This window comes from Rattus rattus, chromosome 1 (assembly GCF_011064425.1).
Source record: "Rattus rattus isolate New Zealand chromosome 1, Rrattus_CSIRO_v1, whole genome shotgun sequence".
NCBI classification, from domain to species: domain Eukaryota; kingdom Metazoa; phylum Chordata; class Mammalia; order Rodentia; family Muridae; genus Rattus; species Rattus rattus.
Window position 1 is genome coordinate 21382663 of NC_046154.1, and position 27413 is coordinate 21410075.

Consider the following 27413-nt stretch of genomic DNA (forward strand, 5'->3'; position numbering starts at 1 on the left):
TATGCAGCTCGTGCTGAGGACTGGGCCAGCCAGGATCAGCTTAGAGGAGGGCAGACGCACAAGAGGCTTCCCTCCTGTCACAAGCTGTCACTACAGCCATGCCTCAGTGACACACTCTAAGTGTATGCATGAGCTTCAGTGAGTTCACCTATGCCGAGAGCTTAGGGTAGTCCCTGAGTGCTGAAGGTCCCGGAAAAGGATTTACTGCGATATTATTTCTTGCTGTCACTGTATCCAGTCAGCCCTTTCTTCCATGGCTTCTGCACCCGTGCATTCAACAACAGTTGGGTCAGAAGTATTTGAAAAACAAATTGCATTTACACCAAAGGGACGTGCTTTCTTCTTGGTATTATACCCCAAACAGAGCGTGCGGCAGTCATTTACATCGCATTTACATTGTGCTGGTGTAGGTAACCTAGAGACGGTTTGACGTAGACAGGAGGATGCGTTATGTGTGGGTTGCAGCCAAGCACTATGGCGTTTTCTGTAAGAGACTGGGGCACCTGCGGGCTTTGATATCCCTAGGGGTCCTGAGCCCCCTCTCCCCTCAGAATTAAGGATGACGTGTTTTGGTTTTTTTCCACGGTGCTGGGAATCAAACTCAGGCTCACTTACTCACTAGGTAAGGGCTGCATCACGAGGCTATCCTCTTAGCCCCTAAAACTCACTGTTACATTATATATTATTTATCCCGATACTGTTTTTATGATATCGCCTGAATTATCATGGTGCGCACTCCCCCGAAGCACGATAGAACCGCCATTATACGATGAAGCAGGGTCCCAGGCACTGGAACAGACTGTCCTTTTTGATCCTTACATTTATTTTATTTTATCCATGTGTCTGTTTATGCCCATGCGTGTGTGTCCATGTGCCATAGCACACGTGTGTACTCGTGGTGTGTGTGTGTGTATGTGTGTGTGTGTGTGTGTGTGTGTGTGTGTGTGTGTGTGTGTGTGTGTATGGCATGGGTCTCGGGATTGAACCCAGGCTGTCAGGCTTGGTAATGAACACCTTCACCTGCTGAGTGATCGCTCGTCAGATGACTCTATGGCAGAGTGATTGCTGCCCCCACACACACACACACAAATAAGGAGAAGAAGGTTTGAAGAGGTGACACCCCTCACCCAGGGTCACTTAACCAGCTCATGGCAGATCAGGGCTGTGAGCACCATTCCACCTGGATGGAAAGCCAGCTCTCTCTCTTACATCTGGGATCCCTTCAAAGAAACTCTTCTCAGCCCTGGTCTACTAAGGCAGCCTGCTCCAGACTCCCTCTAGGCTAGAACTTGTTCTTTTGGGGTCCCCCCCGCCTTGTCTCCCTGTGCTTTAGAATCAGTGAAGGAGCTGTGGCCTGGGTGGGCTTTTGCTGGACAGGCCTTGGTGGCAGTTAGAACAAACTACATTCCGAAATCTCAGTCCACGGTCTCATTTGCATAATCCCCACAATCCAATGCAAGCCCAGCTTCCCTTTGTGATATTATGGAAGCGAACTGTCCTAGGAGGCTGGCCCTGTTTCCGCTGTTGTCTCCTCATGCCGTCTCTGCAGCTTTGATCCTGGGAAGGGTACAGGGTTGGAATTCAGGAGCAGAAGTGGAATCTCCTGCCCATCCCTGTAGTCCCTGTGCCTGTAGTCCCCAGGGACTTGCCTGGGCCTCTCCAGACAGTAGAAGAGGACTGCCCTGCTCCGACCAGAGATCTGTGGAGTCTAAACGTTCAAATGTGTGATAAAAACATGCCATTTGCATTTAAAAATTAATCCTAGGGGGAAATAATAGTCTATTACTTAATAGCTCGAGTCGACAAACTGGCTGCCCTCCAATTCCATCTCGGAGAGTCACGGAGCGAAACTCTGCCCAAGCTTTCTAGCCAGTCTTAGGAGAACATGGCTGCCCTCCTTGTCTCCTTGGGCTCCTCCCAGTCTCCTTGTCCCCAAGTCCTCCTTGGAGTCTAGGCCACCTGCCAATCCCCTTCCAGGAGCTGGGAAAGTTCATATCATTGTGTCCTACTACCTTGCTGTGTGACCTTGAAGAAGCCCCTTTCCTTCTCTGAACCTGTTTGTAAACAAAACGATGGAAGTGGGATGCCAAGTCCTTCTGAATATAAGCCTGCTGTGTTTCTGTTCTCATCTGATCAAACACTGGCATGAGAGTCCTTTTGCAGTACAGTTGACATTGACACCTTGAGGACCACTTTCTGGGAGCAGACCCCTTAGCACAACTGTAAAGGCTGAGACGTTTGGGCCACTTCTCCCAAAGCTCCTTCTATCTCATTTCAGATCCTCTCCTGGACTCCAGGTACTCCCTCCCATGGTTGCAGAGCTAAGGGCTGAGTTCCAGTCCAGCCTCTTAACCCTATACACCAAGCACACAAGATCCAGAGCCATAGTAATTGCAAATAGGACAGCTCACATTGCCCCGGGCTTGCAGTCTGACTCGGGCTCCTTAGTCTGAATATCTTCTGAGAGGCACAGAAAGTGACAGGCAGACAAGGCAAGAGCTTGGGATGCAACCTGTCAGGAAGAACACATAAGCCTCAGGAAGCATTGTGGGAGAATCTGGGGGATGATGGGTAACTTCTTAGGATGTTTACCATGGTGCCTGGCAGCCATGGCGCTCACCACGTCTGAGTGCTTTTGGAGGCCTCGGCATCTGAGGAACTAACCCAAAGGCTACAGAGGCTTGCGGGGTCCTTTGGACCTTGAAAGCTGGCTGTGCCCTTCTAAGAACTCTCAAGTCAAGTTATACCCAAGACTTATCTGAATTCATGCTACTGGTTCCTGGAAGCCAGCCTGCTTGTCACCATGCTCTGTCCTCTGTGTCATCTGTCCATCCCTCCATATACTCCTCCATACACTCATGTATCAACCACTCACCCATCCTCCCTCTGTTTATCCTTCTATTCCTCTACCTACCTATCTATCCATTCACCCACTTGACCATCCATCTACTACCTGTTTACTCATCTGTTCATCCATCCATCTGTCTGTCTGTCCACCTACTTGCCCAGCCAGCCACCTATCCACATACCCATCCATCCACTATCCATTTATCCAGCCAGCCAGCCAGCCACTCACTCATCCATCCATCCATCCATCCATCCATCCATCCATCCATCCACCCACCCATCCATCCATCTACACATTTATCCATCCAACTATCCTGTTGTCAAATATTCTAGAACACCTCTTTTAGTTTAACTCTATTTAAACGTGAGCCAACTGTAATCTTTGCTCTTCCTGATTCTCTCTTGCTGGGGAACTTTCCTTATTGCACCCAAACCCATGGTTTCTCATACACCAAGATCCTTAAAGAATGAGCCCTGCTTCGTACTTTTAATTTCCTCTACCCCTGTATCCAGCCTACATGTATGTATTTTTAGTACAATATCTAGATGGGGCAGCTCTCCTGGGCACCCCTGCCCCCACTAGCCAGGTTGCTGATCCTACTGCACCTCCGTTGCCAGGCACCCATCCAAATCACTCTTTCAAACACCCAAACAGAGGTAGATTGGGAAATGGGCGGCCAGGTGAACAGCCAGCCATATAACCCTGTATGTACTCATGCAGGGTGCCAAGATCAAAGCAACCAGTATCAGGCTGGGCGAGCAACTGCGTCAACCTTTCACCTGGGTATGGCACTCTGCCGTTTGCAGAGGCGTCACCAGTCTGGTGCCTTTCATCTTCCAACAGGGCCTCGTGCTACAAGGAAACCCAGACTCCAGAAGTCCCATGCCATAAAAGTCACACAGGAGGCAGAGAACGATGCTGAGATTTGAACTCAAATTCTCTTCCAAACTCATTGTGGATACAAGCTACAGAAGGTCTTGACCCCAGGATGGGGAATTCTGGCACATGACTTAGATCTCCTGAGTCTTTGGAATGACTTTAGATGAGCCCCTTTTCTCTGGGTCTCCTGTAGTCAAGTAAGAAGGTCTCCAAGGCTCACAGAATGGTTGTGAAGATCAAGCTGGATAACAGGAGAGCAGGCTAGCCCCACCCACCCCTGCCTTGACCCTTTGCTCCAGATAGACAATCCAGGTCTTCCCAAGTCTAGAGAAGAAGTGAGTCTTTCTCTCTGGTGGCTCCAAGATCCTTCAAAGCACTTTGTCACCTGTTTTTAGTGCCAAGAGTTCCTGTTTGTTTGTTTGGTCAGTAGGAAAGGTGTCACCCGGTAACTCAATACTGAAGTTCCAGCCCTTTTCTGGACCCTGGACCTAGAGGTGAACAGCATGTGGGCCTGTTAAAAGTCAGGGGGACACAGGAAGTATGGGCTAGCAGGCAGGAAGCCTGCTGTGTCTCAGTCAAACTCTATGGCAGGTGTTTGAATGGGTGTCTCATTCTATATTTATGGTCCCCCCAAATGCTGGGATTGTGGACGGACATATGCCACCATACCCAGTTTGCACATTTTATCATTATGATTTTTCTGAGACACTGCATAGACCAGGATGGCTTGAACCACTCCCAACTGTTAGGACTACAAGCCTAAGCCCTCACCCTCAGATTTATATAATCTGTAAGGTTCAGACCCATTTTGTAGATAAGGCAAGAGCCAGGCATTTAGTACATGCCTAGATCCCCAACATTTAGGAAGCTGAAGCAGGAGAATCATAAATTGCATAACAAGGCTGTCCACAAGAAGACACAAGAGATCAACAGACGAAATAATAAAGAAACTGAGAATTAAGGAAGTGCTTCTCCTGCTCAAGGTCACAACATGGCCTCAACATTTCATTCTCTGGGAAGGACCCTCCCCACTCTCTGTGTGGTGAGACAATTGGTGGTGAAGGAAATCAAAGCGTGTGTCATCAGCATGCTGATGAGGATATCTGTGGCAGGTCTGTTGGAGTGGACATCATGTGACAGGACTTTGAGAATGTCGTGGAGAACGTGGCAGAGAGGAGCCGAGGATGACCAGAGCTGAGCGCAGGGAGAATACCATAGAAAAATAGAGCCTGGGTTGAATGGTGGAGAGAATTCTGGAGAATGGAGTGGTCCGGTCTCTGGGGAGCCTTGAATGTCAGGATAGGGGGTTGCATTTACTGCAGAAGACAGATGAGGATCGGGGAAAGCCTGTAGCTGGAAGGTAGCTTGATCAGAGGTGTGGAAATTTGGAAAAACGCATCTAGAGGACTGGATTAGATGAGACCCCAGTACCTCCCGCCTCTGTTAGATCGCTGCCTAGACCAGGCTCCTGGAGAGTGCACTAATGCTAGAGGCCACCAGGTGGCAGTAGAGGAATCAGCTGCCCGGAACCTCAGCCCAGCCCAGTTACCTCTACCTCCCAGTGACAAAGACTCAGGGCTGGCTTCAGACTCAAAGTGGCTTTGGTGGTGGTGGTGGGGGGAACCCTCCCCTCCGCGTTGCTTTGTCCACTCTTGCTCTGTACTCAGAGGATCGTCCACAGCGGAGCTATGTTCTCAGTTGCCTTCAGGGGAGCGCGGAGTCAAGAGTTGCTGATGTTGCCCCCCCAACCCCAGTCTGGTCCCTGGAGTAGTTTATCACCCTTAGTCATGTAACAACCCAGAACACACACGCCGGTGCTAGGAGGTCAGGATTCAGCACTGTGCGTGCAAGGCTGTAGTTATACCAAAAACGTCCCTAGAAGGGGGGAAAAAGCCCAAAAAAGCCAAGAATTAGAGGGGCATTGGGTGAATCTTGCCTTTTATTTTTTTTAAAAACGAAGTGTTCATTGTTGTCTTTATTTTTCACAATGAGAACACATGATTTTATCAGAAGGTTAAAAAAAAAAGTTTTCTCAAAATAGGGAGGGCAGCAGCCAGGCATGTGGGCACATTCTGCAATGCTGTCTTTTGAGAGGCGAAAGCGCCAGAACTTTGAGGTCAGCCTGGTCTACCTAACGAGTTCCAGGCCAGTCACGGCTATGTTAAGGAGACCTTGTCTCAGACAAAAAATAAAGAGGGGGGTGGGTCGGATACTAGCTGTCAAGATGATCTTTCCCAGCCCCTCCTCTGGGAAGCCTCCCCCTTTCTCCAGGGAAAGGCTGCGAATCCTCCTCTGCCCTGGGAGAGTTTGGACAAATGTCTATTTTCACTTTTCACCCTGCAGGACAGTTAATGCTGTCAGTGTCTATATTTATTTGAGATCGCGTTTAATGCGGCATGAGCTAGCCTCACACCGTGTAGCCGAAGATGCCTTTGACGTTCCGATTCTCCTGCCTCGGCTCCTGAGTGCTGGAATTACCGGTGCACAGCTTGTTGAGACTCAGGGAGTGGAACCCCGGACTCTGTGCATGCTGGGCAAGCACTCTAGCAACTGAGACGCGTCCCAGCTCTCAGGTTTACATCCGTGCTTCTTGTCACATGGGGCTATTCAGCATGCAACATGGGGCAGATGTAAACAGAGACCTGCTAAGAAGTGAGATACCAGATTACAGCCGGTGTGGTGCTCTCCCCCCCCCCAGATGACTGCAGCCAGTATGGTCCTCCCTCTTGTAATCTCAGCACTGGGAAAGCTGAGGCAGGAGGACTGCCAGCCTGGGTTATACAAAACACTTTCTCGAAAACAAAACAAGGTAAAGGAAAAAAATGAAATGGCTTGTTAATGACACATTGACATGGTAATTTTTTTTTTACTTGTTGACTTAAATAATTAAAGTTAACTCAGCCTACTTCCTTGTATTTTTCTTGGAGGTGGTGTTAGAGCCCAGGGCTGCAGCAGTTAAGAGCATTGGCTGCTCTTCCAGAGAAAGGTTCAATTCCCAGCACCGGATGTGGCAGCTCATACTTGTCTATAACTCTAATTTCATGGAATCTGACATCCTCACACAGACGCACATAAAGGTAAAACCCCGATGCACATGAAATTAAATTAAAATTTAAAAAAAAAGGCCAACAACTCCTTATTTTAAAAAAGAAGGAGAAGGAGAAGTCAAGGCCGCATGCATGCTAAGTGCACGTCTAAGCGCCATGTCCCCTAGTCCTTCATTTGATTTTTTTCTTTTAATGTGGTGACCAGAGTTTTAAAATTACCTATGAGCTGGTATTGGATTTCTTCTGGGCAATGCTGACCTACGAGCTCTGTCAGAGTAGAATTAGATACACTTCCGCTCAGGCTCAGAGAACCGAAGGTCTCGTCTGAGGTCACCCAGCAAAGACATGGCAGGGACAGAAGTACAGCCAGGTATCTGCACGGATCCTCCGGCTTGACAGTGGCTGGAGGTGTGTTCTGATCCACAGACATGGCCAAGGGCTCCCATCGGTGCAGTAACTGGGCAGGTGAGACAGTGAGAGACCAGGTATCCAGTATCAACAACTAGGAAACACCCAGCAGGTCCCATCTCCACATTTGCTGGGCCTGGCTTTCAGCTGTCATATTCCCTCCTCAGACAGGCTTCCCGACCCCACGCCCCACCCCCAGGGTCAGTCAGCGTGCTGTCACCCAGCCTTATTGTCTTCCCGGCCTGCATCATTGTCTATTATTTTGTCCCCATTTGGGACTCCCTGCAGGGTCCTGTCTAACAGGTCCTCGGCTGCATTCCTGCCTCCCCCGGGCCTGGCATGCAGGCAATGCCCAACTCTGTGTTTGTCAATCAAATGAGATAGAAAGAGACACGGACAAGTCAGGTCATCAAATTCTCTCTCTGGCTGCAGCAACACACAGCGAAGTGTGCTGTGAGTACTTGGGCAAGTACCTTTCCCTCTCCGGATCCGGGGTTTCCCCTCCTAAAGGCTGGTGCTTGGGGGCGGGAGGCTCGGCTGGTTGAATTATCATGAGCCGACTGGATGGGTGTGAACGCTGCTTTGTAAACTGTTAAAGCGTGATTGCAAATGCGGGGAGCTGTTGCCATTAGACAAATGAAGCTTCCAGACGTCTCTTCCTGTGCAGTGAGGGACCGACCGACTGGATCTGGATCCAAAGCTCTCCAGCCTGTACACCTGCGGGGGCAGGCTCCCAGCACTCCCCATTAGGGAGCTCCTAATCTACTGGGGTTTGAGAGGCAATATGCAAATTGAGAACAATCAAACTATCCCCAGGCCTCAGCCAGGGAACCTGTGATCATCTTTCAGGAAAGTCCTAAGCAAATGGGTGTCCAGTCAAGGAGAGGCTGAAGTTAGAGGAGGCTCTTCGTAGGGGGTTGATGAGGTGGAACCTTGGTCACAGAGTCGAGAAAGCTGGGTAGGGTTTGGCTGGGACAAAGGCAGAGCTGCAGGCAGTCGCCAAGAGAGCAGAGAGGAAGGCCTTGGATGGCTGACAAGACTCAGCCGTTCTATAGGATCCCAAGTGGGGAATAATATAACACGGAGGCAAAACGGGATGGGAAAGATAGGGGCTTTATTTACTGCTCTTGTGAATTTCGTGTTTGGCCAGGTAAAAGTCCAGACTGCTGTTTATCAACAATGAGGTTTTCACTGACCGTGGGAAGTTGGCTAATTGAACGGACACGTTCTATCGACCTATGGAGGGCCTGAGGGACGAGTGTGGGTGCCAGACGAAGCTCGACTCCTAGCTCCAATGTGCTATATGGCCTTGAGCAGATGACCTAACTGGTCCTCGGCCTCATCACTTGGGATGGTCAGCACCTGCCACCAGGGTGGTGACAATGGAAGAGCCCTGAGTCTCATCCCTGGCACCAGGGCTCTCAAAGACCGCTGGCGTCTAGTATTTGTGTTTTGAATCGAAAAGGATTTTTGAATCCAGAAGGAGGCGATTGCTAAGGGTGGGTTGATGGTGACAAGGAGCCCCGGGGGATAGATAGAAAGAAAGCAGAGTTGAGTTCACCCAGGATGGAATAGACGGCCCGTAAATGTTTCTGGACGTGGGGAGTAGCCATTTGGAAACACCGGGGATGGAGAGGAAGAGGTTCAGAGGCTACCAAACCCCAAGTCCCTTGGATCGTCTGATGAGCAGAACAGAGAATAAAAGCCGAGGTGCTCAATTAACTTCTACCCCCGGACAGGAGTCTGCAGGCAACTGGAGTGGAAGGTGTTGGCAGGGGTGGGGGGTGATCTCCCCTGTTCCCTCCTACCCCCCCCCACAGGGGTTCTCTTTTGCCTCCTTTGGGCCCCCAACACATACGGCTTTCAGGTGGCCTCCTATGTCGAGGCTCATTTCCAGTGGACTCTCAATGCCTCAAAAGGTGTCCCAAATTTCCAAACCTCAGTTGGTGTCTCAGGGCTGTCTGCCTGATGCGCCTCGAAGGGAAGACATCTCTGGGACATTTTGGCTAGTTTGTGGGACAAAGGGACTGGAGAGGTCTGCACTGGACTTTAACAGTTTGTCCCCCGCGAAAGCATTCTTCCACCCACTGCAAAGATCACGGCCAGTGCTGTTGGCTAAGTGTGTTTTCAGGAGCACAGGTCCCAAAGGCTAGGGGCCCTGCCTGGGTGGTTCCCATAGGATCTCTACAGTCCTCCCACCACCGGTCTCAGCAAGCCCGCTAATGATGATGGTGATGAAGGCTGTCAGAGCAGGCTGGGCCCGCAGAAATGGAACAAGGGGTTGTGTCCTCCCCGAAGGGACAGCTATGCACAAAACCGAGCAGCCCAGACAGGTCCATTCCACCGAGGGGTGGAGTAGGGGCTGTCGCTAGGCACCCCCCACCCTCGGGCCTCCTCCACACCCTTGCGCGCAAACTGCACCGGGAACCAGATCAACAGAGGAGAAATACAATGTGCGGCTGGAAAGGTCCGCGGGGAGGGGCCGGTGGGCTCGCGCAAGACAACAAGGCGAGGAGGGAAGGCCTGGGGTCTGCCTGCCAGGGCCCGCCACCCCTGCCAGAGAGAACCCCGGGCCCGCGGGCGAGCGCCAAGGCCCACTCTCCCAGGCAGAGGCCCCAGCCCAACCCTAGAGCCTGGGAAAGCCGCCTGTTTTGTTCCCAGCTCCCCCCTCTCTTCCCCCCTCATTCATTGCAGTTCAGTCCCTTTCGAAGCCGCAGGGACGCGGGTGGCAGGGCTCAAGCAAGGGGGTGGCACTCCCAGTCCTGACAGGTAGGGCCAGTCCCCCGGCTTTGGGCAGCCCCTTCTACGCTCTCCGCCCCCCCGCCCCGGGTCCCCTCTCTCTGCTCCTGTCAGCCGCGCCAGACGATCTCGGCTTTGCAGCATTCAATAAAAATTGAGAAACATTTGGGTTGAAATCGCTGCTTTATCTGGAGGAGCCACAGCGCCGGGAGAGACCACTGCTGCGCGGGGGGGAATCCGGGGTCCCGGACACCCGGGTGCGGGGGGTCACAATGTTCCTACGCGGATGCTGCTCCCTCTGAAGGGACACAAGAGAATTAGAAGACCATGCCTCGGGCGTGGTACGACCCGTGGATGCACCGGGCAAGGGCACAGGATTGGCAGTCCAACCCCGGCTCCCCCCACGCCCGCGGTTCAGGTGGGCCGTGCCCAGCGCTGGCGGAGCCCGGGTCCCCGTTCTGCCCGGGCTGGATGGCTCATTCTGCTGGCTGCGCGGCGGCGGCGGCTCGTGTGTGTGCGCGCGCCCCGCCGCTCCCCGCCGGCCCCCCTGAGCCGGGGCGCGCTCCAGCCAGGGGTCCCCGCGGCGCCGCGGCCCGAGGCTCCGGGCAGCGTAGAAATGGCCGTGCGCAGGCTGGGGCCGCGCTGCTGCTGCTGCCGCTGCTAGCCGCCGTGGAAGGTGAGCGGGGATGGGGGCGGGGAGCGGCCGCCGCGGCCCCAGGTCGCCCCCCCTCCTCGGCCCCGCGGTCGCAAAAGTTTGCCTGGGGGGCCGGTGCCGGCGCAGGTGGCCGCGGGGAGGTGTGGCCGGCGGCCACTGCTGGGGAGGACGCGGGGCCCCGCGGGCGCCCGGGCGAGCGGCGGGCGCTGATTGACTGTGCCAGGAGGAGGCGAAGGGACCATCTTGCCGAGGCTTTGTAGCCAGCCCGGCGAGCGCCGCCCAGGGCTGGGGGCTCTTACCACTGCGCGCCCGCCACCGAGGTCCCCGCATCCCCGCAGAGACCGGCGCTGCCTCGGCACCGAGCTCAGGGGCGCGGGCCCGGCGCGCAGTGGGCGCTGCAAAGTTTGGCAGGGAGCGTTCCGAGGGAGGCACCGCGGCCGCGCCAAAGATTGGGGATCCCTGGCCGCGCCCCCTTGGATGCAGTCTGGGCCACCCGAAGAGCAGGGGCACCCGCGGAGTGGAGCGAAGCGCGCGTGTCCCCCACCGCCGCGTCCATGCCCGCCCGGTCGCTCGCGGCGTACAATGGGGTCCCCTCCCCAGCAGGACTGAGCGGGGGATGGGGCGATGGGCATCTTTCTTGCGCGCCGGGTTCTCTGGGTACCTCTGCGGGCCACCGCCCCGAGGGCGACAGAGCTCAGCGTGGAGTCTGGAGCCCCGAGAACTCTCCAGCTGCCGTCAGAGCCCCGACCAGATGCTTTGCCATGTGTTGTTGGCCTTGGCCTGGGTCTCAGGGCCTCTCCCCGAGGCCTCGCTCTGTGGTACCACCCGACCCCCCGGGGGCGGGAGTGGCTGCCAGGTGGTCGCAGCTCGCTGGCTTTGGAGGGAAAGTTGTTAGCGGGGGTCTGGGTGTGTCCACCAGGAATGGCTGGGCTGGTAGGACCAGGCGTGAATCCTAATAATGGTTCTCACGTGTACTGCGCTTTACAGTTTGCCAATCGCTTCAGTTTATGAAGTACTTTGCTCTCAGTGGTTTACAGCGTGCTGCACGGTTGACAAGGTACTTGAAGCCTTCTTTGCAAAGTGCTTGCCGGCCGACAATCCGTGTTGAATCCTTCAAGAGAAGTCTTCCGGGAAGCCAGATGGGTCGAATTTTTACTGTTATTTATTTATTTATTTATTTTTTAACAAATAGGGAAACCGCGGGTTCAGAAAAATCCTGTCTCAGCCATAGCCATTGGGCGATAAAAATAGGCCCTGGGTCTGAGGTCTTTCAGACAACTGGCTGGGCTTTCTTACCCCTAAAGAGAGTGACCCCCTTCTAGGAGTGTGCCGCCGAGGGCTTGAGGGGTGAGACACAGAGTGCCCTCTTCTCGGGTCACTTTGGGGTGAGGTGGGAAGAAGCTGTGAGGGGTCCAGGCACAGCCACTCCAGGCATGGAGGGGGACCCCGTGCTATAACTTAGTTTCTCTCTCAGTAATGAGCATTTTAGTGACCGCAGTGCAGGGAGAAGGGGGGGTCCTTGGATGGCAGCCATAGTGTTTGGCACCAAGGCAGCTGTCCTCCGGCTCCTGCAGGATTTGGCGGCTGCCTGCGGTTTCCCAGAGTGGGGTGGCCAGGGCACTGAGGGTGCCACGGGCCCTGGGTGTGGAGGGCAGCCCTGGAGCCCGGCTGCTGGCGGGGAGCGCCCTGGGATTTGGTTGGTGTACCACTCATTACTCCGGCTTTGGGGAAATGACTCATGTGCTGGCCCGCTATACGTTGGGATGTTTACAGTATTTTGGGGAGCTTGGCATAAATCTTGCTCTTTAGGTTGCAGTCAGTGGGGCTGGAGGGGAAGAAAATTGGCCTCTCTTGCGCGTTTGAGAAGGCCCGAGTGTGTTTTTAATTACCGTGGGGTAGATGGAAGGGCCACGTCTGTCCAGCTCTGGCAAGTGGGTGGTTAGAATCTGGGGGGCCGTGGCCTGGCTGGGCCCTGGCCCTGGACACAGGCCTGGTTGGCAGTTGATGTCACAAGACGGGATGGCTGCCCGTTTGGGGGCAGGAATAGGAGGACACTAGAGAATTTAATTCATCATGATCGGCTCATATTGGACTGAGAGATGGTATGAGGTTGATCTCAGGGGGCTGCTTCTCTTGGGACCCCGGGCCAGCTGCCTTCTCTGTAAGAGCCTCAGTTTCCCTAGGTAGGGCCTCCTCTGGCTATTCTCTGGCGGTTCTGTCATTATACATACCATCCCCAAATTTGTTCTCCAAGCCTCCGTCTCTCCCTCTGTCACTTAAGGTGACCACACTAGCTGTCTCACACTGCGTGACTGTAACGATCACACTGGGTAGTGGATGGAGAACGAATCCAGCTACAAGAATTGGGTACGGGCTTTATGCCGAGAAGGCGGGATAGGTGCTACTGCCTATGGCCTATCTGGGGCACGTTTGGATTCTCCTAGGTGCAGCCCCATCTGTGGGACAGTATGGATACCAGAGACCAGGGAGGACAGCCCTTGCCTCTAGCATCCAGAGCTATGAGGCCACTACTGCCTGCCTTCCTTTCTCTTCTGGCTTGCTCTGTCTCCCAGCCCCTCACGGGGCTGCCCCTGAACATTATAGCCTAAGGATTTCCAGCTCCAGCCTGTGGAATGCTCGAGAGGAGATGGGGTGCACGTGCATGTGCGCACGCATGTGTGTGTGCTGGGGAGTGGTTCCCCCAGCAAGAGTGGTGAGCATAGTCTCGCCCAAACCACAAGACCCCCCCCACCACCACTCCAGGAAAAGCAAAGTGTTGAACATCTGGAGCTAGGCCCAGGGACACATCTGACAGAGGATGGTGGCCGACTCACTACTAGATGGAACGTAAAAGCTGAGGTCTCCCCTTCACAGCCCTGCGTTTGCTCTCCAAATATTGATGCTGCTTCCTTTTGGCTGGGTGGTGCTGGACCCTGGGGCCAGCAAGGAGACAGGGGACAGGCTGACAGAGAAAATAGTTGGCAAGAGCCAATGTGTGAAGTGTGTCCCCAAGCACTGCCAGAAGGAAGTTGAGGGCCACCTGGGGGTGCAGTTTGGGCTGGGAAAGGGTTGTTTCCTCTTTTATGGTTCTAGCCTGCGGTTCATTTTCTCACTCCCCACTCTCCCGGCAATGAACTTTCTTAGCCACCTGGCGTTTTTTTTTTTTTTTACAGATTGGTCTCTTCAGAGTTGAGGCAGTTGACTTTGGGACTGTGAGGATGAGGAAAATGTTGCCAGGCAAGCCAGCAGCATATGGAAAGGTCCGGGAGCCAGATGATCTGGCATTTCCTTGGGTGTGACCTAAGGGAGTGTGCCTCGAGGGCACCACTGTGAGCAGAGACTTAGAAGGAAGCCGAGGCAGATGCCGAAAGACTGGGGTAGAAGATTAAGATGCTGAGGGAAATGGAGAAGGAGCCATGGACGGTTCTTGAGCTGTTTATTGAGGGACCTAGCCAGATTTGTGTTTGGAAAGGTGGATGACGTCAGTGATTGGGGATGCTGAGAATATCCAGATTTGATATTCTTCCTGCACAGGAAGGCCGGTGCTCTGGACTGTGAGTTCCCTGAAGGTGCAGACCCCCTGGACCATTTGAATATCCACAGTTATGGTACATAGAGCTGCTCAAACACTAGTTTCCAAGAGGCCTTCACTGACTGTGTTTGCTACTTTGTATTTTACCAGTTCCTTTTTGACTTTGTAACAACCGTAATGGTTTCCTTGTTTCATGGTGCCTGGCCCTGAGCACCATGAACTTCAGGAGGCAGTGACTCAAGCTGCTGGGTTGGCTGTGGCATCTCAGCATGCAGAGCTGCTTGCCGCTACCCAGGGCACTCAGGGACAAGTGTGCAGTCAGTTATCACAGTCAATGGATGGAGGGCTGAGTGAGTGGGCCTGGGACAAGCATGGGAAGAAAAGGGCTGGGGAAACCAAGGAAGCCTTCCTGGAGAGGGAGACTCTGGGGATGGTTCACACAGGGCTGGAAGGAAATGTTTTGAGTGTGTGAGGCAGAACAGTTTAGCCAAAAGACCACCCAGACCCTTTCTGATGAGGACTGGGAGCTTCATATGCCCTGAGTCTTGGTGAATGTGGGGTAAATTTACAGTTCCTGTGTGGGGCTGGCTTTTCTCTTTCTCACTGCAGAGGAGGTAGCTTTTGTGTATGTCTTAGGGAAACCAAAGCTTCACTTTAAACCCCAGCACCGGAGAGTTCTTATCAGATGGACCTGTTCTCTCATCCACCCATCCATACATCTATCCATCTATCTTCTGTCCATCTGCCTTCATTGTTGCCCTCCCTACGTCCATCCATCACTCATCCATCCATCCACCCATCCATCCATCTCCGGGGGCAGATGGTGGGTAGGAAACGGAGTCTAACTGTGGGGGAGAACATCGCCTGCTGACTTCATAGGAATGTAAGTGGAGACAGTCTTCTAGAGCCATGGATCTGGGTTTGAATGGGAGCACTACATGCTGTGTGGCCTGGGACAAGATGCTCACACTCTCTGGACTTTATCTCCTACGGTTTGCTTGGCGGACACTCAGCATAGAGGGGATGCTGGTTTGGGTCCATGGCTCCTTCCCTTGGCTTGCCTGTAGTGTTGTCTGTGATGATTGGGCTGGGCTGTACCTGTCTACTTAGCGTACAATCCTCTGTCCTCCATTCCACAGGTGCCTTGCTCCCCCAGCCCTGAGACAGCGCTCTACATATGAATGGATTCAGACATCCCTATGTTGGACAGTTGTGGGATGCCCTCGGGATCTCAGACTACCCATAGTTCTGCACTCTAGTCACTCTGAGCCGGCCATAAAACCCTAGCTGGGGAGGTACCACACTACCGGGATTCTCCCTACCTCTGGAGTCTAACAGCAGTGTGTCTTTCTGTCCTGCTTTAGTGCCAGTGTCTCCTGCAGGTTGTCCTTGCTGTCTCTGACCCCTTGATTGAAGTGTCCTGGTAAAGACACTTCAGTAGTTCTCTGGGCACTCATGCTAGTCTCAGACTAGCTCCATAGTCAAGAAAGACCTTGAACTCCTGGTCCTCCTGTCTCTCTCTCCCAGTTGCTGGGATTACAGTTGTCCGCCATCACGCCAGTTTTATGGGGTGCTAAGGATTGAATCCAGGGCCTTTTGCATGATAGGCAAGTACGCTAGCCAGGAACTGAGTCACATCCCCAGTCTCCTCTGGGCATCTTTAAGGATCCTCAGCCCAAGTTCCTGTCAAGTCTGCTCGTCCAGAGTTCACCTGTGAGCTTTGGTGGAGCAAGTTCCTTGTACAAAGAAAGACCCCCACAAGAAGGGTAGGAGGAACCTGAAGGGTGGAGCTCACTGGTAACTGAAGTCTTAGGCCTGGAAGGAGGGGCCCTGGGCTTCTGTCCAGGTTGAAGGGTGTAGATGAGGTTCGAGTTCCTGATCTGCATCCTGGCCTCTGTCAGTTTTGTGAGTGGGGAGCAAGGTGGATGTTTTAAACACCCTTCTGGTCTTTCTATGAGCTAGTAACACTTGTTCCCAGTGACCTGAGATACAACCGGGGACTCCTGGGAGAGAAGGACCACCAGGAGGAATCTGGGAAATGATATGTATGCATCAGGGCCTATGCCCACCCCGGCACCTCCTGGTGGCTGCCGGATAGGAGGAGGCCCGGCAGGCGGGCGGGCAGGAGGGCGGGAGAGTGGGAGGGAAGAATGTTTGTTCAGCTCCAAGGGGTGGGGTGGCCCTTGGTGCAGCACCTGGAAGCTTCCTGATTGGCATCAGGGAGGCAAGGCTGATAAGGCCTTGAAAAGGTTTTAGGGCCTTTTAAAGCAGCTGCCTTCCGGAAGGTGGGGGAGGGGAACTCCTGTGTCACCTGGGGCTTGCTGAGGCCACTGAAGCCTGGGCCTCATTAGGTGAGCATCCCGGAGCCACCTGTTCCCCCCCTTCCTCCCACCCACCCCTGTATGACCCGGAGTAGGTGTACCTACTCCCTCCGAAGGCTACCGTCTTTCCTACTCTGTGGTCTCAAGCCAGCAGTGTACTCAGCCTCAGTTTCCTTGTTTGTAAGGGGCAGCCAGGACCTGCTGGAGGCACTGTGAGGTTTTAAGTGAGAGCCAGAGTACAGGTCCCGACTGGCAGAGAAACCTGACACTCAGCCATGCCCAGCTTCATTTGGTGGCATAACTGAGATGTGAATACCCTCTCCCCCAGGTCCCTCCCCCAACCCTACCCCCGTCCTGTAAGCAGCATATGTGTGTTCAAACACACACACACACACACACACACACACACACACGCACGAGTGCTATATATAGAGTCACACCATCCCTTCCTGTGTGTCCTCAGGCTGGTCGCTCACCCTCTCTGAGTGTTAGTTCTGTACTCCTGAGGTGGTTGTGGGAACCGATACCCTCCCTGGAGGAGAAGTCGGTGAGCTGGGTGAGCCTCGGGTGTGAGTAAACAGTACAAAGCTGCAGTGGCTGGATCCCAGTCAGCAGCCAAGCTCAGAGCGGAGGAACGTGGGTGTTGATTCACTCGGTCCTCAGTCTCAGTGCTCCCCTGGCCCTGCCCTCCCCTGCAGGGGAACAGCAGAGACAGGTAAGGCCTGTGTTCTAGAGCTGGGTTTTACTGATCCTTGCTGAGGGTAAGAGGTCCCTCAGCCTGTCTTTGAGGGCTTTCCTCAAAGGCCTTGCCCTAGTTTAACTCCCCCCCCATTTCCTCAAACCCTTCCCCCATCACCCCTCAGAACCCCCCAGATTCTCCATGGTCACACCCCACTTTTGGCCCAGTGCCTGCCTGGTTTCCATGAAAAGGTGCCGGTGGCTGTGATCGTCTGCAAACCTTGCTGAGCCTGTCTGTCTGTCCTACAGGTTCGCAGTGGCTATGTGGCCACATTCATTTGACAGATGAGTGAGAGGAAACCCAGAAACTGACCGTCCTGGGGACACCCAGAGAATGGCAAGGTCGGGTCTAACTGGGTGTGGGTGGCACTGGGGGACCCTGTCCTCTCCAGCTGCTTCCGGAACAGAGCTTGATGCTCTCAGAGAGGCTTGGCTCTGGCCAGGGTCTCTGAGGCAGCTGTCCAGCCTCCGCCTCTATCAGCATCCTGAGATAATATAGGGGGGGAGTGTTCTGGAACTCACAAACCTGCCATAAAAAGGCAATCTCTGTGCTAATGGTCAGAATAACGTCGTAAGTCAGACAAGTCAGGTGTTAACTCTGGGTGCTGTGGGGGCTGAGGGGAAGGAAGTGCCTCTGCCGAGGTCAGGGACTGTGAAGATGTTGTGAGAAGACTTCTGATAGGAATGGAGAGCCAGGAGTTCTGAGTGTGCCATAGCCACCCTCCAAGGGGGCAGGAGCCAACGGGCCCACTTCAGAGATGGGGAAACTGAGGCCTGAGAGAAAAATGTACCTGTCCAAGGTCAGTGCCTTGATGTAACTGGACCTCTCCACAGGCCCCAGAAGTCTCCATTCTCATTGAGTGCTTAGCCAACATTTAGAAGGATAGTGTGTTATAGAAAAATTCCTGATTCAGGCTTCTCTGAAAGTCAGTCTGGCTTCTCAGGCCCAGTTCGCCACATGGCTGATTCGCAGCCACCTCCTCAGATTCCCCAAGTACTGGGTGACTCGCCACCACCTTATAGAACTATTGGTATAGCCCTCCAGGCGCTTCAGGTCCAGGTGGACCCTTGAGTCTGGTTCAGACTCTGTGCAGACCTAAGACAGAACCTAAAGGCCTCCCAGGCCTTGGTTGCCTCTTCTATGACCTGGGTCAGGACCCTTCAGTGCTCAAGTTCACTGCCAGGTACAGGCCACGAGTCATGGAGAACACTACGGAAGCACATCTGTGGTCGGCTGCTGAGTAACAAGCCTCTCTAGCTCCTGGCTCAGAGAGGGGTGATTCAGGGCTTATTCTCCAGCAGGTTGATGGCTTTGGGAGGTATTCTGCTTCACACAGTGTCAGCCAGGATCCTTGTGGAGAAGGGGACTCAGCCATGAGACTGGGCGTGCCAACATGGCCTGGGAGACACCCCCCCACACACACACACCTCAGTGTTTCTCACCCATCACCCAACACTGAGCTCCTCAGAGGACAAAGCGGAGCCTCAGACTTTTTCCTTTCTTTCTTTCTCTGCCATGCTAAGGATATACCAAGGTTTCATGTATGTTAGGCAAGTGCTTTACGGAACTACATGCTCTGCCCGTGTAAGACTTGTAGTTTTAGTAAAAAACACAAATAAGATTATGCACACATATGTATTGTCTGTGAGCGTGGGCATGCATGTGTCCTGGCATGTTTGTGGAGGTCAGAGGAGTGGGAGGGAGGTGGGGGTTCTCACTTTCCACCCAAGGTCCTGGGGATTGAACTCAGGACATCAGGCTTGTGTGGGGGAAACTCTGTTACCCACTGAGTCATCTCAGCCGCTTGGACTTTCAGGGGCCGGGTCTCACTCTGTAGCCCAGGCTAACTTCACATTGGTGACAATCCTCCTGCCTCAGCCTCCCGCCTGCTGAGATTATAAGCAAGCTCCACCACCCCCCGTCTCCGTATAAGACTTCAAGAAAAGTAGGAGCTGGCAGCACATCCCAGAGCCGGGTCAGGTTGGTCATTCTCTGTTCAGGCCTTAAAGAGGCCCCTTTCTTGTCAGAGACTTGACCTTCCGCTTAACTGCAGTATAGCTTCCCCACCAAAGCGCATGTCAGAGCTCTGGGCATTCTCCCATCTCATGCCATGACTGGTACGTCTCTCTGTATGCTCTGGGCTACCCTTTGCTCCAGATTTTGATGGAGGCTGACAAGGGAGCAGATGGGCCTTGTGTTCTTTGGGGTAAGGGCATTTAGACGACCACTTTAGAGACAGTTTATTCCACACCGTGGATAGCCCCGGGATAGAGGCAACAGGAAGCCAGGAGGCCACCCTCTCCACTCCACCCCAGCAAGCTCTCTCTGTACCTTCCCAGTGTAATCTGTCCTGAGCAAGCCGGGGCTCTCTCTCACCTTGTGACTCAAGGCCAAGTTGCTTCCTGACAGGTGTAAAATCAGGAACCTCCATACTAGTGAGGGCAGCCAGGGACAAACTTATTCAAGACGCGTTGTGAGGTTTGAGGTCAAAGAAGAAGGCTTTGGGCTGGTCACATGGAATTAGGTCCTGGGATAGGGGGCTTCACTTCGGCCTCAGTTTCCCTAGGAGTCGTAATTTCAGCCACCTCGTGATATTTGTGTCCAAACGCAACCGTAGACTTCATTTGACTTTAAAAGAATCTGAGGTGTGACTGTGACCGTCCTTCTTGCTGTGGCCAGGGACTACTACGTGCCCAGGGGGGCAAGGGAGGATGGGAAAGGTTTGGATGTAGTTCCTCGGCTGCTGGGAAATCTACGTTTATAGCACAGGGAGAGGAGTACATGTGGTGACATCGATACCTCTCTGGCGTCACCCACAGAGACCCAGTGGAGAGTGGGCCAGGCAATGTAGTAGTGGGAGTTTATGTTACATTTATGACAGGCAAGAAATATGGCTCCTATCTGCTGCCTACATGGGAGATCAAGTTTCAAGTCACACAGATAATAAATCACAAGGGTCCTGGTTAGAGACCCCAGACCCAGAAACTGGCCCGGCTTGTGATCTAGTGTGGGCAGTTCAAGTTAGAGGGACAGTGGCGCCCTAGGGAGCGCCCAAGTCCTGTCTAAAGACGGCAGGTGCTGTTCACCCCTGACCCATTTTCCCCCTGTGGGAGTTGGGGCTCGGTCTTGCTTATGATCTGCGAAGTTTGTGTTTATGGGGAAACGGTCGTAGGTACTGCTGTACTGTATGTGAAGCTATGGTCCTCATGCTTGCATAGCAAGCACTGTGCGGTCTGAGCTGTCTTCCCAGCACCTGGAGGAGGTGACTCTTCAGAGATTCCTGTGTAGTGTAGGCACACGCGAAGTGTGAGGCCGGTGCTGGGCACCGTAAATGCCAAGACGCGGTGGAAGGCCTATGAACGCACTGCATACTGGGACTGCGGGTAGGAGTCCCGTGTGTGTGTGTGTGTGTGTGTGTGTGTGTGTGTGTGTGTGTGTGTGTGTGTGTGTGCTGGAGAGCAGAAGCTGCCAAGCACAGGGGCGGGTTGCAAGCTGCCCAGCCCCAGCAGGGAGAGCGTGAGGTCAACATTCCCATTATGGCGACGACATATGTCCACAGCACCAACTTGTCACTTGGCCCGAGTCCATGGGAAGCCGGAAGGACAAAACGCATCTGAAACGTGTAAGTGGGGCGAAAGCGGCTTAGAGCACAGTGGGACTCGACCCTCCTGAATGGGCCTTCTCCGCCTCTCCTGGGAGGCAGGGCCTGGGAACAGCTCTGCCAGAGCCCAAGGGGCCCTTTTGGAACCCACAAAAAGCTGGGGCCCCGGGGGAGTCCGCTCAAGTCAGGGCCCTGGCTGTGACATCCTCTTGCTTGTGCCCGTCAGCATCAGCTGTCACGACTCACAGCCTCAGATGGCAGCTCCTGTGGCTCCGGGAAAGCGGTGGAAAAAGACTTCAGAGCAGCTGAGGAGCCCCCAGCACTTGGGACACCCTTGGACTAGTCCCTTCAGGAGCCAGATGAGGCTAGACCCCTGGCCTGGGTCTAGGGGATCCAGGAGGTCCAGGGAAGAGCCTGCTCTTTGAGAGGAAGGCAGAGTGGAGTTCCTGTCCTCGTTTGTCCACTCTGTCACCAAAGAACTCACTGGGCAGCCAAAGAGGACTTTGAGTTTCTGATCCTCCTGCCTCTACCTCCCAAGTGCTGGGGTTTTTGGTGTGCACCACCAGGCTTAGTTTGTGCAGTGTGGGACGTCAAACCCAAGGGTTCGTGCGCGTTAGGCAGACACTCTGCACTGAGTACCCCAGCTGTCAGATCAGCCTCTTTAGTTTTTTGCCCATACATGAGAGTAAGAACCCCCGTCCGCCCTCCCCCACTCCAGGTGCTAATGGGGAGCAGAAGAGAAAAGTCTCCGTTTTACCAAACGTTGCCTGATCTCAGTCTCTGCTCGGTTGTGAGCAGCAGCAGTAATGACAGAAGCAGCTTGGGTTATCTGAGGGTAGAGGTGCCGAAGGGCAGCCGCTAGGGCCGGTGTTGTTACATCCTATAGATTGAACAGTGAAGTTGGGCATGATAGCTCTCAGACCTGTAAGCCCAGTACTGGGGAGTCTGGGGCAGGGACATTGGTGTATATTTGAGATCAGCCTGGAGAGGGTCAGTGAGAGGGACTGAGTGGATCAGAACCTGATGCTAAGCCTGACCATGGGAGTTTGATCCCTGTGCCCACATGGTGGAAAGAGAGAGCCAGTTCTCACAAATTGTCCTTTGCCGTTCACTCACAAGCCGTGGGATGCACGTGCACACGCACAAGTGTGCACACGCATACATAAAGTACATGTAATAATAAAAAGTACTTTGAAAATTAGGCTTGAAGAAGGTAAGTGATTACTCACAGACCTTGGCCAGGGAAGGTAGGGCTGGACTCAGACTCACCAGCTGCGAGGTCGGTGGAAAGGTGAATAGCCTCGCTTTCAAATACCTCAAAGTGATTTCTCAGTTAGTTTATGTGCACTGGTGTTTTGCCTGCACCTTTGCCCATTTTAGGGGTGACAGATCACTTAGAGCTGGATTACAGACAGTTGTGAGCTGCCTTGTGGGTGCTGGGAATTGAACCTGCATCCTCTGGAAGAGCAGCAGCCAGTGCTCTTAACCGGCGAGCCATCCCTCCAGCCCCACTTTTAAATATTTTATAAACCTCCATACAGCTGTGGCCCACATCAACTACCATGAGGACATCTGTGTCACATTCTTTAAATAGAGAGGTGTGTGTGTGTGTGTGTGTGTGTGTGTGTGCATGTGTGCATGCGTGCACGTGTTTCTGGGGTGGAAACAGAGCCTTATACTTGCTAGGCAAGTGCTCTGCCACTTAGCTACTCTTATCAAGTCTTTTTACCCATTTTATCCCCGCATTAAACTTGCGGTACCTACAGTATTGTTTCCTATTCATCCTGGCTGCACTCCCCTCACCCCCCACACTACCCCCTCCTCCCACCCCAACTCTGGCGTCTCCCAGCCAGGTATTAAGGACAAGCTTGTGTATCTCCTCCTATCTGGAGCCCCGATTGCCCTCTGCCTTTTGTGTCCTCAGTGGTGCCTTGTATGCAGCTCTATTTTGTTTCTCAGATTAAATCAGTCCTATAAGGGGTCAGCAATGCCCATCTCTTCCCAGCCATAGTGGGAGATGCCCAGCTGTGATGGTTGAATGGTGGACAGTGGAACAGTGGGGTGAGCAGTTGACAGTTGGCTATGGTTCGACGGATGAGTGGCTAGATGGACAGACGATGGGTGAATGGGCAGCTACATGGATCAGACGGTTGGGCAAATGACGGACAGGTTGATAGTTTAGTGGATCGGTAGATGGGTAGACTCGTGGGTGGGTAGGTGAGTGGTGGACGGATAGATGGATGGATAGGTGGATGTCCGAACAGACGGGAGAGACAGACGGGTGGCTGAGTGGTTAGGTAGGTGGATAAATGGGTGTGATGTACAGATGAATAGATGGGTGCAGAGAAGTAATGGTGCAAGAATGGATAGGCATATGGCTGGCTGGCTGGCAGGGCAGATAGATGGGGTGGATGATGGATAGACAGACAGACGGACAGAGAGACGGATGGAGAGAAGCAAGCATTTGCATGTTTTAGAAGCGATGGTGGAAGAATGGATAGGTGTGTGGCTGGCTGGCTGGCTGGGCAGATAGATAGGATGGTGGATGGATGGATGGACAGATGGACAGATAGACAGATGGATGGATGGATGGATGAATTGATGAGCGGATAGATGGATGAATAGATTGATGGGTGGGTGGATGGATGGATAGAAAGAAAGAAAAATAGATAGATAGATAGATAGATAGATAGATAGATAGATAGATAGATAGATAGATAGATTCTCTGACCTCTACATGTATACATATGTGGATGGATGGATGGATGGATGGACAGACAGGTGGACAGATGGATGGATAGATGGACAGACAGATGGATAGATGGATGGGTGGAGAGAGGCAACCGTTTGCATGTTTTGAACAGACAGGTGAGTAAATGAACAGAAGAATGAATGAGAACCTGGGAGCCTTCTCCCCTGAAACTCCCTTTGGCATCTGGACTATTACATTTTCCTATTCTTCTGTTCCTGGCTCCGGACCAGGCTGGCAAATAGCAGACACCCCAGGTTTAGAAAAATCCTCTGGGCCGTAGATTGGGTCTGCCAAAGTTTCTGCACTGGAGAGTTCCGGAGAAGTTGCCCCCAAGTGATTATCTGTAGAGTAAATCCGATTTTCCCGCCGACTTGGCTCATGCTTTCAGAGATGTCTTCCTGCTGTCGGGTTGCTGCTCTTACAGCCGGTGACAGGTGGGGGAAGAGCTGAGACTCCCCCGGGCATCAGCCGCCCCCCCAAGCTTCCACGTTCTCCCTCCTAAGCTCGGACTGATGCTGGCTTCAATTTGGGAGCTCACAGCCAGGGAGAGGTGCAGCAGCTGGGGACAGAGTGAGCATCTGGTCTCAAAAGCGTGTGCTGCTGGCCGCTGGGGCTCCCAGTTCAGCCTCCTCCAGACTCTTTCTGCCCGTCTGTCTATGCATCCTTCCTTCCCTCATCCTTTTCTCCTCTCCGTTCATTCATTCGTTTATCTGTCTGTCCATCACTCGCCATTGAAGGCCTCTGAGATGCCAGGGGACCTTGTGAGAAATTAAGCAGAATGACGTTGGCTACCAGTGCTGCATCCCAGCCGAGATGGTCAAAGCCTACTCCCTCTTCCTCCCTCTCCATCACTTCTTTTTCCTCCTCTTCCATTAATAATCTCGGAGCAGCCTCCCACGGATGAGCTGGCATTCTCCTCTTCAACCCTGATAATAGTCATTAACTCGCAGGGCAGATTAAAGCAGATGCCAGTTCAGAAGTGTCCAGACACCCAAGGTCACTGCCTTAAACAGGTTGAGCTTCTCTAATGTGAAAAACCTGAAACCCAAAAAGGGTTCCATCAGCACGAGGCCACGGAGCAGGAAATTCCACACCCGACATCATGCGATACATTATAATCGAAACGCAGGCACCGTGGGGCTGGGGAGATGGCTCGGCGGGTACATCCTTGAGGCCTGAGGACCAGAGTTTCAGAGCCCAGGATCCACGTAAATGGGGAGTGTAAAGCACGATTCCAGTACTTGGGAGCTGGACACAGGATCCCAGGAGCAAGCTAGCTAGGGAGACTAGCAGAATCAGTGAGCCATGGGTTCAAATGAGAGGCCCTTCCTCTGGATACCAACCTCTGGCCTCTGACGCACACACGCATGTGAGTACACATACCTAGACACTCCCACACACACGTTAACCCAGAAATGTCAGCACACTGAACATCTCGGGTAGAATGACCTTTGGGCTGGTTCTGGTTGTTGTTTGATGATGTTTGGGGTTTTATTTTACTTGTCTTGTGTCATTATTTTTGTGTGGTGGTGTATACGCGTGTGTACGCTCACATCTGTGTGCAGGTGCATGTGCCTTCCAGTGCATATGTGGAAGACTGGGCTCAGTGCTGGATCTCTCTCTCTCTCTCTCTCTCTCTCTCTCTCTCTCTCTCTCTCTCTCTGTCTCTGTCTCTCTCTCTCTCTCTCTCTCTCTCTCTCTCTCTCTCTCTCTCTCTCTCTCTCTCTCTCTCTCTCTCTCTCTCTCTCTCTCTCTCTGGCTGAACCTGGAGCTGGCCAGTTGGCTAAACTGGCTCTCTAGTACACCCCGAGATTCTTCTGTCTCCATATCCAGTGTTGGGGTTACAAACATGCACCTCTAACTCCTGGCTTCATTTTGCTGGGGATCCAAACTTGGCTTTTCATGTTTACACAGCCTGCACTTTATCCACTAGGCCATCTCCCCAGTCCTGTGGTGTGATTTGTTTTTGAGACAGGTTCTCACCTAGTGTAGACTGACCTCACATTTTCTACATAGCTGAGGTTGGTCTCGAACTCTTGATCCTCTTGCCGCCGCCACCCGTGTGCAGGGATTACAGGTGTGTGGGAGCACACCCAGCATCAGGCTGTGCGTGGAAGGTGTATATGAAAATATAAGTCACCTCCGTGCCTCGACTTGAGGTCTGCCCTTAAGATACCTTGTTATGTATACGTAAAGTCCTAAAAACAAAAAGAAAAGAAACCAAAGAAAAATCTCATACGTGTGTTTCTGTGTGTGTATGCATGCGTGTGTGTGTGCATGCATGTGTGTGTGCATGCGCGCGCGTGTGTGTGCGTGTGCTTGCATGCATCTGTGTGTGCATGCATGTATGTGCATGCGCATGTGTGTGCAGGTGTGTGTTTGCATGCATGTGTGTGCAGGCGTGTGTGCATGCATGTGTGTGTGCATATGTGTGTGTGCATGTGTGTGTGCGTGTGTGCATGCATGTGTGCATGCGTGTGTGCATGCATGTGTGCATGCATGTGTGTGCATGTGTGTGCATGCGTGTATGTGCATGCATGTGTGTGTGTGTGCATGTGTGTGTGTGTGTGTGTGGAATGGAGTGTGCTGCAGGGAAGTGTCTTCCAGCCGGTGCTGCGGGAGCAAGCATTCAAGCGGAATGAAAGACATTCTTAGTGGAGGGAACGGCCTAAACAAAGGCCCAGAAGCTGGAAGGAGGCTGCTTTGTGGATGCCACTGTAGGTGGAAGTGTGTAAAACGGAACATGGAAGGCAGCCGGGGTAGAGGTGTGAGCAAGGAAAGTGGCCTTGAGTGACAAGCTCTGGCTGATTTTAGGAGTGAGAGGAGGCTGACAAAAAGACATCCCGAGCGGGAAGCAGGTGATGTGGCTTAGGGTGGCGTGCACAGGGGGCAGCCCCGTTGAACAACACCCTGTGTGCCTGCCAGCTACTGACTGTGTCAGTGGGAGAGAGAGCTGGAGATTCGGCAGAGAGCAAGTCAGCCCTCCAGCTCCTCACTCTCTCCACCCCACCCCCACCCGAGCCCCCCAACTGCTGCCCAGCCTCCAACTCCTCACACCAGAGGCGTTTTCCACCAGCCGGAGAAAGGTCCCTGGCACCTTGCTTAGTCCAGGTCTTCCACAGAGCAAAACCACCTGAGATTTATACCAGAATTCAGTGTCCGAATGTGGGAAACAGAGGCCCAAACTGCTATCTGTCTGAGGTCACGCAAAACCTGTGACGCACTGGGTCCACAGCCATTAGGACCCTTTTGGGGTGACAGCACCCTGAGATCGGTGACTCCCCTTTTCTCCTGGTAGGATCTTGATGTTCTGTTTTGTTTTTGTTTTGTTTTGTTTTTTAGCATCTGTTTCCATTCCTTTTGGTGTAAGGCAGGATGACAGAAGGGGGTTGGTTATAAGCCCGTAAGCTCTCTGAACGTTGATTCAGCTCGCTGTGAAAGGGGCCCAGGTTTCATAGCAAAAGCAAAACTGGATTTACTCCTTCTTGCGTCTAAACTTCAGGCTGGAGGCTACCTTGGTTGATAGGGTGCTTGCCTAGCATACACACACACACACACACACACACACACACACACACCCCAAAACCAAAAACAGGCAGGCCGCTGCCCCAAATGACCTGTTCTCTGCCATAGTCCCAACTGCTCTACCCCCTTCTTCAACTCTCTCTCCACTGACTCTGTTCCATGCCCAGCACCAAATGAAACCAGTAAGTGCACATGTGTAATGGCAGCCCTCTGCAAGTGGAGGCTACAGCCAGGCAAGTTTGAGACCAGCCTGGGATATGTGAGTCCTTGCTTCACCGTACGCGTGCACGAACCCAGAGTCCCAGCACTGGCCTGGGATGTAGCAGCTGTCCAGTCAGTATCTACTGAGGGAGAAGGGAGTATCTGT

The 27413-nt window shown here is 53.1% G+C and overlaps 2 protein-coding genes across 5 annotated transcripts in view; one reads left to right on the plus strand and one right to left on the minus strand.

Moving 5' to 3' along the window:
* The first annotated feature begins 10481 nt into the window (after positions 1-10481).
* The window catches only part of Ephb2 (EPH receptor B2), a 181957-nt gene continuing 165025 nt past the window's right edge, over positions 10482-27413 (plus strand). For 3 of the 4 annotated variants that reach the window (XM_032895942.1, XM_032895949.1, XM_032895957.1), the window contains exon 1: positions 10482-10597. The gene's annotated coding sequence lies outside the window, so the exon portion shown is untranslated. The remainder of the gene's footprint in view (positions 10598-27413) is intronic. The other variant, XM_032895938.1, reaches the window with a different exon arrangement.
* On the minus strand, positions 10582-11208 carry LOC116890280 (class A basic helix-loop-helix protein 9-like). The gene has a single exon (XM_032890992.1). It carries the CDS (start codon positions 11206-11208, stop codon positions 10582-10584), a length of 627 nt encoding a protein of 208 aa, XP_032746883.1.